The 12,510-nt window shown below is 35.7% G+C and overlaps 1 protein-coding gene across 3 annotated transcripts in view; it reads left to right on the plus strand.

Annotated features, from left to right (window-relative positions):
- BTAF1 (B-TFIID TATA-box binding protein associated factor 1) overlaps window positions 1-12,510 on the plus strand; it is a 125,059-nt gene that overhangs the window by 39,839 nt on the left and 72,710 nt on the right. For 2 of the 3 annotated variants that reach the window (XM_027839797.1, XM_027839798.1), the window contains exons 5-9: window positions 1,879-2,084; window positions 3,973-4,109; window positions 7,892-8,021; window positions 9,983-10,051; window positions 12,155-12,244. In XM_027839797.1, coding sequence (XP_027695598.1) covers window positions 1,879-2,084; window positions 3,973-4,109; window positions 7,892-8,021; window positions 9,983-10,051; window positions 12,155-12,244 — 632 coding nt within the window. The remainder of the gene's footprint in view (window positions 1-1,878; window positions 2,085-3,972; window positions 4,110-7,891; window positions 8,022-9,982; window positions 10,052-12,154; window positions 12,245-12,510) is intronic. The other variant, XM_027839799.1, reaches the window with a different exon arrangement.

Consider the following 12,510-nt stretch of genomic DNA (forward strand, 5'->3'; position numbering starts at 1 on the left):
GAGTCAGGAAGACCTGAATTCAAATCTGTCCTCAGACACTTTACTTGATACGTGGCCCTGGTCAAGTAACTTAACTGCTGTTTGCCTCTCTTTCCTCAACTTTAAAATGGGTATAGTAGCACGTACCAAACAAGGTTATTGTGAAGATCAAATGGGAATAAAGGTCTTAGTAAGCCCGTGGAACCTTTGTTGTTGTTCCGTCATTTCAGTCGTGTCTAACTCTTTGTGACTCCGTTTGGGGTTTTCTTGGCAAAGATACTGGAGTGATTTGCCATTTCCTTCTCCAGCTCATTTTTACAGATGAGGAATTGAGGTTTAGCAACTTTAGTGACTTAAAACAGGGTTTAGTGACTTTCCCAGGGTCACACAACTAATAAGTGTCTGAGCCCAGATTTGAACTGGGCCTCTCTGTTCTCTCTGCCACTCTATTCTCTCTGCCACCTCACTGATTTATACATTGTGAGTATGTATATGTAATTTTTTAAAAAGCTTTCAACACAGTGACTGGCATATAGTAGGTCTTATGTGAATATTTATTCCCTTCTCTGCCCCCCAGGATTTCATAACTTGGTACCCACATGCTTACAAAGAAAGGGTATGTGAATTTGAATGTTAAAAAAGTACATCTTTTTTTCACTAACTTTCAGTGAAATTTAGCCATTTTTTTTCAATTATGAATGTAGGTGAAAATCAGAGTAGTATTAGGTTTCACCAGATTGCCAAAAGAGAAGTTCCATGATAAAATAAAATAGAAATTATTATAGCTAGTGTTATAACTAACTAATACTGGAAGGACCAGAATTTAAGGATATCTCAAAGGGCAAACCTGTGTTAATTATCAGTGCATTTTTTTTTTTTTTTGATCCATAAGGCAAAGAAAATAGAGATAGCAGAATGAATTTTTTAATTTCAAAGTAAAATGATAATATTTTTATATCAATTGATGTACCTGATCCTCTTATTGTTAAGCGCCCCTGCGCTAGAAATTTCAATCTTGTAGTTAGTTGTAGCAGTTTTTACTTCTTCTTTACACAGCCCACATTCATCACTAAATCCAGGTTCTTTCTGGTGGCCATGATCTCTGGTCTTGAATCACCATCATAAATCCATCTGTTTCCATACAAACAAATATGGTTGACTCAACTATTTGTCTTTGTTGACAAATTGTTGGCTGAATTCATTCTGATGTTACCCACAGAAGGCCTTTTGATTCCATTTTTGGACTTTTACCATTTCAAAGCCTCCACCCAGAGGTGAACCACATTTAGTTACATTAAAAAAAAAAATCCAATGGTGTATCTATTATTAGCTTTTACTGTTGCTTGGTAAAGTGGTTTCACTTGTTCCAAAAGTATTTCTGGAGTGTTGTTTTTGTTGTTCTTAACCTGTTTATCCTACCTGTCAATCTTTTTCCTCCTGGTTTTGGTGAAGTATTCATCTTTCTATAGCTGCTTTAGGATATTTGGCCTTGTGCTTCTTTGATTTTAAGTTGGTTTTTGTGAGAATAATTTCTAAATCTTATGTAGTTCATTTTAGAATTCCACAAGTATAGTTTAAGGCTGACAATGCATCAAGTTTTAAAAAATTATTATTTTTGTTATTGTCTTGTTTTCATCTTTTTTCTATGAGATTACTATTGCTACTGTTGTATTTTAATCAGAGAAAAAATAACTTAAGTGGAAGACAGTACTTTCAGTAGTAAATGAATCAAGCAGAGTATTAACCATAACAATGATTGACTCACTGTGACAGAATTTATTTTGCAAAGAAATTTTCACTGTAACAGTATTTGTTGTAATGACATGACTTGCATAAACTCAGTACTTTTATTAGAATGCTTTTTAACCAAATGAAAACAAATTATTTTGCAATTTAAAGGGGAAGTGGACCCTAAAGAGAGAATAGCTCGCCAGCGCAAACTGTTACAGAAGAAACTTGGCCTTGATATGGGAGCAGCAATTGGAATGAATACTGAAGAGCTCTTTAATGATGAAGATCTGGACTACACCCCGGCTTCAGCTTCCCTTGTAAACAAACAACCTGTAGGTAAAACCTCGGGCTGTTTGATTGCAAGGAATATTACAGTGGGTTTGCTTCATTTGTGATTCTGCCATTGAAAATCATTGTATTTTTGTTATAATGCTGTTCCCAATTCCTCACTTTATAATTCTGCCATCATAGTTTGTCTTCACTAATTAGATTTCTCCAGACTCCTAGATATGTTGACCTGGATTAGTCTGTTTTTTTTTTCTTTTTTCCTCTGTTGATGGTACTGATTAGAACCCATTGTTGATAGGAGGCTTGACTCTCCATCCTTTATTGTCCTTTTAATATGTTTTGCAGGTAGGTGGAAGACAGAGCTTTTTGATGGGGAAATGTAAGGGACCAGGATAATTCTTCTCGTCTAATGGCAGTGTGGCCTAGCAATGGATTTAGAATCCCGAGACCTGGATTTGAGTCTGAGTTTTGCCACTTACTAGCTGTATGACCTTCAGCACATAGTTTCTCCTCTTTAAGCCTGTTTCTTTATCAATAAAGTAAGAGGGGGTGAACTAATTGATTTCAGAGGTATTTTCCAGTTCTGACATTTTGTGAGTCTATGATAGTATTAGAAACTTTGAAATCATTGCAAATCCCAATCTTCACCACTATGCCTTCCTACCCTTGACTTGAATAGAGAGCAATTTCAATAGATTTGAACTAAGACTTCTTCCAGCTTGGGGTGTCTCAGAAAAAAAGGATAATGGAAAGAATAAGTAGAGAAATGGACAGGGTAAATAAGATAAAAAGAAAAATAGGGAAAGAATTTAAGAGAAGTAAAAAATTAAAAGAGCAGTAGTAAGGAGGTAAAAAAGAAGGTATCAGAGTAGAAAAATAATACAAGGATACAGATTACAAGGTTAAAGAAGAGGCTGTGAATAAGCAATAAGGGGAGAAGAGCGAGAAATTAAAAAGCAGAAATTCTCTGTAAAATGAGGGTAGTGTTGATAAACGGAAGGAAAAAGTGGCCAACCTAAGGGGAATTAATAAGGAACTACTTTAGAAAAGTTTGATAGGTAGCAGAGATTGCATCGTAGGAGACAGAGGAAGCCCATGCAGAGGCTACGTCTACCGTTTTTCAGAATAGGTAGTCTCTATCTGATTTGGTGGAACTCATCTTTTGCAATTGGACACTCCTAGCATTAGTCTTCTTGGCTTAATCTAATAGGAACTGCAGATGTTGCTTCTAAGGCAGCAGTTATTTGTGGAGATAGCATTTTCTTTCTTCGGGGAACTTCCTTTCTGAAATATTAACACATAAGGAAGCTAGCAGGGAGGTGATACTTTCTAAAACACATACCTTGTAGCTTTTGTGACATTGAGAACCTGTGGTAGGGGGAGTATATATGAATCATAGCACTTAGAATCATAAGGCTAGACAGATCCTTTCATTCTAAATTCATTTTATAAGTAAGGGACCTGAGGCCCAGAGATGCCAGGTGACTATGCCTAAATGACACAACCAGATAGTAATAGAACTTGCATTAGACGGTGCTTTTTTTTTTTTTAAAAATACGTTGAAAACATTGGATATATTAACAGAAGGGAAAAAGAGGGCTCAGTGGCCACAGGAGGCTAATATCTGGACAATTACTGCTGAAATAATTCTATTATATTTCTAATGATACTCCTCCTAATTGTAGGGTGATGGGTTAGAAAATTTAACTCCTTGTCATCGTCATTGCTTATTCACTTCATTATTATCATATCTATATTGTTTTTCAAAAGTTCAGTCATTCATTTTCATAGTATAAATTTTGGGTGATGGTGTGCCTATTTTGAAGTCTCACCTCCCAGAAACCCTCCAAGTGGCTGTACTTCACAAAATATGGCAGACCTGCTCCAAAAGGAGTCTCACCTTGATTCTGAGAAGGTGGGAATTTCTCTTAATTGTGCACGAAATTGAAACTCAGCAATTTTTAAATCTTTCAGGCTCTTCAAGCTGCTGAGTTGATTGACTCAGAATTTCGAGCAGGGATGAGCAACAGGCAAAAGAATAAAGCTAAAAGAATGGCAAAATTATTTGCAAAGCAGAGATCCAAGGATGCAGTGGAAAACAATGAAAAGAGGTAAAAATCTCTGTTTATTCATTTAATAGTTGTAAAGGTAGCTTGTTAAAACCTGGGCCAGTATGGTTTACAATAATTATAACTGATATAGCACTTTAAATTATGCAAAGTTCTTTATGTATATCCTCATTTGATCCTCACAACCTTGAGATGAGATTGGTAGTACAGGGATTAGCTCGATATTACAAATGAGGACTCAGAGAGGTTAAAAGACTAGACTGTTCTCTCCCACTAGAAGGCAGGCTTTTCTTTGTGTTAAGCATCTGTTAAGGGCCTGGCACAATAGGTGCTTAATAAGTGCTGATTGATTGATTGCCCATTGCCATGTAGTCAGTTAAGTGTAAGGATTTAGGATTTGAACTGAGTCTTCATGATGCCATATCTAAGTGTTTTTTCCACTTTGCTTTGTTGCACCCTTTTGAAACTTGCCTTTAGCTATGGAAAAAGTCACTGGGTTTCATTAACAAAAGGAAGTTTCTCTGCCTGATTTTTACCACCAGGGGTTTGCAAAAGAAAACAAATTTTTAATTATTACAATTATTCATTGGTCATTATGGTAAATACCACTTCATAAGATTTCATAGGTAATCAGTCTTAAATATTTGATACCCAGGATCCTAATAGGAGAAAGCTTTATTTTAGTAACTTCTTACTTTTTAAATAAAATTGGCTAAATATTTCATTTTCTAAAGTGCAAACTAGAAGGAAAAGAACATTACATGCCAAAAACCAGTAATCTGAACAGGTAGAATTTTACTTTGGGTTTCTGTAATGTTTTTTGCCTCAAGCAATGAGAAAGCAGTATTGCTTATGTTTTCTAGGGTTCCTCGATCCATTTTGGGGACTCCTGCAGTAGTTTTTTTCCCCAAAATGGAAGTCAGAAACATTATTAACATTACTGTCATCTTCTGGGCATGGTAGTGCTATACACCTTTAATTCCTGCTATTAGGGGAGGCTGAGGGTGGGAGATTACTTGAATTCTGGAGTTCTGAGTTTCAGGAAGGCTAAAGCTGATGAGTTGTCCACATTGAATCTGGCACTGATGTGTGAGCCCCTGGAAGTAGAGGGCTACCAAGCTCCGTAATAAGGGGAGAACGAGCCAACACCAGAAAATGGAGCGAAGTAAAACTGCCATACTGATCAGTGTTAGGATTGAGCCTGTTATTAGCAGCTGCTCTTCCAGCATGGGCAAGAAAACCTAGTGTGAAATAAGCAGACACCCCCTCTACCACACCACCACCACAATAAAAGAAAAAAGAAATCAAAACATTACCATCATCAATTGAAAATTTTTTCATTAAAAAAAAAAAGGATTATTTATTCCCCCTTTTTTATATCATAGTCATTTCCAGATTTCAGAACCTGCTGTACCACCATACACTACTTTTTAAAACTTCCATTATAACAGAAAAGCAGTTGAACAAAAACAATTATACCCCTCTGCCAGCAAGCAGATGGGGAGATAGGTTTTATTTATTTATGTTCTCCTAGACCAAGCTGTCTTATTCAGTTACTCAAAGTTTGATTTCCTTTTTATGTTCTTTTCATTTACAATATTATAGTTACTGTGTATAGTATTCTCCTGGCTCTTATTTTATTCTGCATTAATCCATACAAGTTTTCCATGTTTTTCTGAATTTTTTCATAATAAATATATTCATAATTTCTTACTACACAGTAATATTCCTTTACATTTATTAGCATTTTGTTTGATGCTCACCCTCATTTAGGAGGTGCTCATTTTGTTTCCATTTCTTCATGCAACACTTCAACCTTCTTTTAACTTTAGGATAAAAAGATAGTGTCATTAAATGTCATAATTTCCTGGCTTCCCTTCTTGAAATGGATTCTGGGAGGTATGTGACTAGATATTCTTTAGCTATCAGCCTTAATTTCACACAGTGTCTTAGCTAAAAATAATTAGGTCAGCAACTCCAATGTCAGGTTATAACATTGCTACCAACACCCTCAGTCTGGTGGTAGCATATATGAAGTGCTTTCTATGCACTATCTCATCTGATCCTCATAATTCTGTGACACAGCTGGGGCAGGGACCATTGTCCCCACTTGACACAAAAACTGAATCGTAAAGAGGTTAAGTGACCCACCAAAGGTCACATAGCGAGGGAGTGGCAAAGCCAGAACCTGAATCCAGGCTTTCCTCTCTAGAGTATAGGGACCTCCCCCCTCCTCAAACAGGGCAATATTACCACCGGCTTTAGCATCAGAACGTTGTCTTTATATGTTGAGAGCTAGACTGGGCACCATCCAGCATCTGAACTTTTAATTCCAACTCCGACTTTGCTTCTTCTTGTGTGGAAAAAAAAGATACATAAAAAATCCGTCCCACTCTGCTTTCTTAATTTCAGTGGGCATAATGATAGTTTTATGTGTGATTTATTTAATATTTATTTAACATTGTTAAAATATTTATGGGAAAATCAACAGGGATCTGTTTGTGTATCTGGAATATAGCTTATAGAACCTCATGTTGTCTTTCCTAGCAAATAAAATAAAAAGCAAAATTCACCCATTGGGCTTTTCATGAAACAGAATTAATAAAAGTACACATTTATTTAGTAATTTTCACCTAAAGATTTTTTTTGCTTTCATAAAATGCATATTCTTTATTAATGTGTTTTGTAATGCTTGTAGGAAGTAGGTATGGAATTTCCTTCCCTCATGTTTTATATTCAAGATATGTTAACCAAACATCTAAGTCCAGACAGGCATGATAGAGGCTTGATTCATGTTTGTTAAATTGAATCAAATAGCAATTCAGTAAAAACTAGTTGTAAGATCTCAGATTATGTAGAACTTTTACTCAAAATATAAAGTGTTTTAGAAATAGTAAAATTATACCAAAATTAGTACTATGAAACTGAATTAATTTGAGTAATACTAATTCAGTGTTCATAATAATTTGAGGATTAGGCTGAAATTTACCATTTTCCTATGAAAAATTATCATTCCAGGCAAATTAATCATACAGATATGGTAGTAGAGGTGGGAACTTAAGAAAATAATTTTCTAGCACTTTGTGAGAACCTGATAACTTTATAAACAAAATTCACTCATTCTTTTCCTGTTTATTCAGTAATGTAGATTTTTAAAGGCCCCATAGGAACTTTCTTTTGCGTTATTATATTATTAACCTAGTTTGGTTTGTAGTACGTATTTAAGAGCAATAATATAAAATTTTCTTAAAATAATTTTCTCAGTCAGATTTTTTCATAATTTATAGTATCACTATTCTGAATTAATGGAGTTCTTGTTTTATATTTTGTCAACATAGCCAGTTAAATATACCTTGAGATTGCCATGTTCGAACTCATGAATAAAATCTAGTCCCTTGTCTTTTGTGCATTAGGGTATGTATGACAGCCAAAAATGGTGAATTGTACATGATTTAAGCTGTCAGATTAGTTACTAAAAGGTATTGGGAATTTCAAAAATACAGTCTCTCTAAGAAAATATCACCTAATTTTTAGTCACTATAATCCTTTTGTTAATAAAATTATTATTATTTTATTAATAAAATTAATAAAAACTTACAACCTGGTCTCGACTCATAAGGGATGTTAGGAATAAAAGGTGTTTTTAGTTGTCTGTTATATGATAACATGTAGAAATTTGTATGAAATGAAATTTTACTCTTAACATTATTTAAATGTTTTAAAGGCATCGAGTATAGTATGTTAGAAAGGTTTGGTTGAATAATTACTTCTTTTATCTACCCTTACATTACTTCAGTTTTTTAAACGGTGAATTTTATTTTTAGCAACGATAGTGCGGATGGGGAACCAGAGGAAAAGAGACGGAAGATAGCCAATGTTATTATTAATCAGCCTGCAACTGAGTCCAAGGTCTTGATTGATAATGTGCCAGAAAGTTCTTCTTTATTTGAAGAGGTATAATTTTCATGCCTTAAGTGACAGTTTTCTAATTTGTTTCTTGCTTCAAATATTAAGTCTCTAGTAATCTACCAAAATCTAGAGAAGTGGTAGCTAACAGATCATTTACATTTGCATTAAAAAATCCTTGGTAATCAGTTTTTCCAAAATTTGTATTATTTTCGTCCCATGCCATGCTGTCTTCTCCAGCAGATTGCCTCTTCTATCATCCCTACCCTCTCAAATATCTTCAGTCTTTCCCTGTGTATTGACTCCTTTCCTCCTGCCTGCAAACAAGCCCATGTTTTCCCCATCCTCAAAAAACCCTCACTTAATCTTTCTATGCCTGATAACTGTAGTGTTTTATCTCTTCTGCTCTTTGTGGCTAAATTCTTTGAGAAAGGTCTTCTACAAATAGGTATCTCCATTTTCTCTCTTCTCACCCTCTTCTTAATCTTACAATCCAGCTTCCAACTTTATCATTCCACTGAAACTTTCTCCAGTTACTAGTGATCTCTTAATGGCCAAGTCCAGTGGCTTTTTCTTAGTCCTCGTTCTTCTTGACATCTTTGTAGCCTTTGACACTATTGATCACCCTTTTCTCCTTGATACTCTGTGCTCTCTAGGTTTTCGGGACACCACTCTCCTAGTTGTCCTTCTCATGTTAGATTGCACCTTCTTAGTTTTTTTTTGCTAGATCCTCATCTAGGTCACACCTACTAACCATGAATATCCCTTAGGCTTCTGTCTTGGGCCCTCTTCTCTTCTCCCTGTCTACTATTTCACTTGGTGATCTCATCAGCTCCCATGGATTTAATTATCATCTGTATGCTGATGATCCTCAAATCTACCTAACAAACCCTAACGTCTCTGCCTAGCCCCAATCTCACATCTCCAACTGCCTTTCAGACCTCTCAAACTGGACGTCCAGTAGTCATCTCAAACGCAACATATTCAAAACTGATTCATTATTTTTCTTCCTAAACTCTCCTCCCTTCCTTACTTTCCTGTTGTAAAGGGTATTGTAAATATTGGAAAGGGATTGTAGAGGGTATTACCATCCTCCCACTCCCCCAATTTCACAGCCTATATAAGAACTAGTATGTCATCCTCAACTCTCTCTCACCGTACCCTCCCACCCCATCCAACTTGCTGCCAAGGCTTGTCAAGTTCACCTTTGCCACCCTCCTCTGTTACTGGCAACAATCTAGAACTGGTCCTCATCACCTCAGGCCTAGCCTATTGCAATGATCTGCTGGTGGGTCTGCCAAATTTTTCCCCATTCTAATCCATCCTACTTTCAGCCACCAAAATACTTTTGCTAAATCTAAGATCTGACCTTCACTCTCTTTACCACTGCCAGTAAACTCCAATGGCTTTCTTTCACCTCTGGGATCAAATACAAAAATCCTCTTGGTGTTCAAAGTCATTTATAACCTAGCTCTTCCCTTACCTTTCCAGTTTTCTTGCAACCTACACATTTCTTTCCCCACAAATGTACTCTTTAATCAAGTGGCACTGGCCTCCTTGCTATTCCTTGAATGAGACACTCCTTTTGATTCTGATCATTTTTCACTGGCTGTTACATTCCTGGAATGCTCTCCCTCCTCCTCATCTCTTGGCTTCCTTTAAGTCCCGGCTAAAATTTCACCTTCTACGGGAAGCCTTTCCTGATACTCTTTAATGCTAATGCTTTCCCTCTATTGATTATTTTCAATTTATCTTATGTATAGTTTATACATAGTTGTTTGCATGTTAACTCCTCCATCAGACTGTGAGTTTCTTGAGGGCAGGGACTGTCTTTTGCTTCTTTTTTGCATCCCATTGCTTAGAACAGTCCTAGCACATAGTAGGCACTTGATAAATGCTTACTGACTGTTGTATATATGAAAAAATTTTAAAGTACATTTGTATTATTGGCATGAAACACTTGTTATGGAATTTTGATTTGTTAATTTACTTAACTTTTTTTTATGTAGACAAATGAATGGCCTTTGGAAAGCTTTTGTGAAGAACTGTGTAATGATCTTTTTAATCCATCCTGGGAGGTAAGATTTGTTCATCATAGCACCGTCGGTGTTCAGCTAATGATGCAGTGACGTAGACCAGGGTATCACCTGCCTATTTTCTCTTTGTGACCTTCCCCATCCTCAGCAGTTGACTCTTCATAGCAAACATTTTACTATCTTCCCCCAATAAACTTTGGATTCATTTTCAACTTTTCATTGTTTTTTCTACTGGTTTAGTCCATTGCCCATAAGCTTCAGCTTCCTCATGTGTTTATACTTTTTCTTTTTTTTTTTTTAATTCTTTTTATTGCAGGCTTGCAATCAACAACACAAACACTTCAGTATGCAAAGATCAACAGGAAAGAGGATTGTATAAGAAATTGAACTTGCATTACTTAGAATTTTAAAAGAAATAACTAAACAAACACATAAGCGTATAGTTTAACAAAGTAACAACAAAAGTATCCTGTTTGTGTTCATTGTAGACTTCTGCTAAGTAAAAAAAAAAAAAAGTTTTATTGATGCTTTTTCCGTGTCTGTTACTACCACTAATTCACCTTCCCTTCCTCCCCCCAAGTAGAATGCCTTCCCTTATAATGTGTATAGTTAAGAGGAGGAAGAAAAAAACAAACAACACAGTGGCCATTTCTGAGAATGCACATCTCGTTTTGTACCTCTAGTCCATCCCCTCTCTGCCAAGAGATAGGAGGTGTGTTTCATAATTAATCTTTTAAAATCACAATTTTTTTTTTTGGGTCAGCATTCTGTGATCTTTTGGGGTTTGTTTGTTTAATAAATTTTTTATTGACTTTTTTGGTTTGCTTTTATATTCCATACATTTCCCACTGTATCCACTTTCTGCCACACCTTCCAGAGAACAAATCTTCCAACAGAGAATAAATAAATAAGAAGGAAAAAAGGAGTTCAGCAAAAATAATCAATACAGTGAAAAAATCTAAAATTAAATGCAGTGTTCTACATTCATAGTTCTCAAGATTTGGGGCCAGGTTTGGTCACTATAACTTTGAAGCATTCACTTTCAGTTGTTCTTTCCATTTCCATTGTTGTTGTCATTTGTGTCTATTGTTTTCTTTGTTCTGTTAACTTTGTATCAGTTTATTTAAGTCTTCCCATAATTCTCTGTATTTATCATATTCATTGTTTCAATCAGTACGTGAATATTCTCTTACAGCCGTGTACCACAGCTTATTTAACCATTCCCCTTCTGACGATGCTTATCCATTTTCATCTCTTCAGACACAATCTTCATCTGGGTTCTGGTCATTTCTCTCCTAAATTACAGCATCCTTCCCTTTTTTCCATTATATAGTCATTTTTGGCTTCAGTTCTGTGAACACACTGACCCAGGCTGCAGCTATATCGCTGCCTTGTTAAGGGCTTCTATTTAAAGCTACTCCATTCTTAAACCAACTAGGGATGATAATTAGTGGGTGCCTGGTCAATACCTTATTTACCTACTATTCACATGATAACTTCATGGTTTCAAGCAGCTCTCCATTGCCTGAGTATAGTTAATTTTCATCTACTTAAAACCTTTAATGTGACAGTTTATACTGGAGTTTCAGTTAAGTAGTGACAATAAGTTTGAGGATAGCTTGCTGTGGCACCTGTCAGTTGAGTGAACTTTGAGATCTTCCTTGGTTGCCCATAGTCTATAAAAATTATTGGGCATTAGGAATTATAGAAATGTTGGTACCTCTTTGTTAGAACAACTCTTCCTACTTCCCTCTCTTCCCCTAGGAATAAGGTTCTTTTTTTTTTTAAGGTAGGATGGACAAGTGGGATTTATTTGAGAACTATCCTAGAATTTAGAGCTAGAAAGGACCTTCCAGTTTATGCCATCCAAGTCCCTAACTTTATAGGTGAGGACATTGATAGTAAGGATCTAAACTATGATTCATACTCATGTAATTTAGAGCCCAGCATTGTTTCCTCTGTAACACATTGTCTTCAAAAGATATGTTAGCTAGGATTTTACCCAAAAGAAGGCACATTATTTTAAATTTGCATATAGTATACTTTAGTTTTATGGAAAGCAAAAAAATTTTTTTCTTATTGAAAAGAAATTAAACAAAACAGCTTAAATATTAAGACTCTAACATTTAATGTTGATACTTTTAGGTTCGACATGGTGCAGGTACTGGACTGAGGGAAATTCTCAAAGCTCATGGGAAAAGTGGTGGTAAAATAGGAGATAGCACTTTAGAGGAGGTAAGTGTGTTAGACTGATAATATTAACAAACCTTCATAAATCAGCCAAAAGAGGATAAATGCTCACAGTGAAAGCTAAAGGGAAAGGAATGAGAGAATAGTGAAGTGCCTAGGGAGAAAGGCGCAGCAGGAAAAGCAGAAGCAAGAAGGGTAGGGAAAAGTGGTATGACAAAGAATGGGAAAGAAGGCTGATAAATGAGATACTCAATGGTCAGTGAGACTGACAGAGTTTTAAGTGCTAAGAAGTTTACTTGAATGAATAGCAG

This window comes from Vombatus ursinus, unplaced genomic scaffold (genome assembly GCF_900497805.2).
Source record: "Vombatus ursinus unplaced genomic scaffold, bare-nosed wombat genome assembly UNPS02014833.1, whole genome shotgun sequence".
Lineage (NCBI taxonomy): Eukaryota > Metazoa > Chordata > Mammalia > Diprotodontia > Vombatidae > Vombatus > Vombatus ursinus.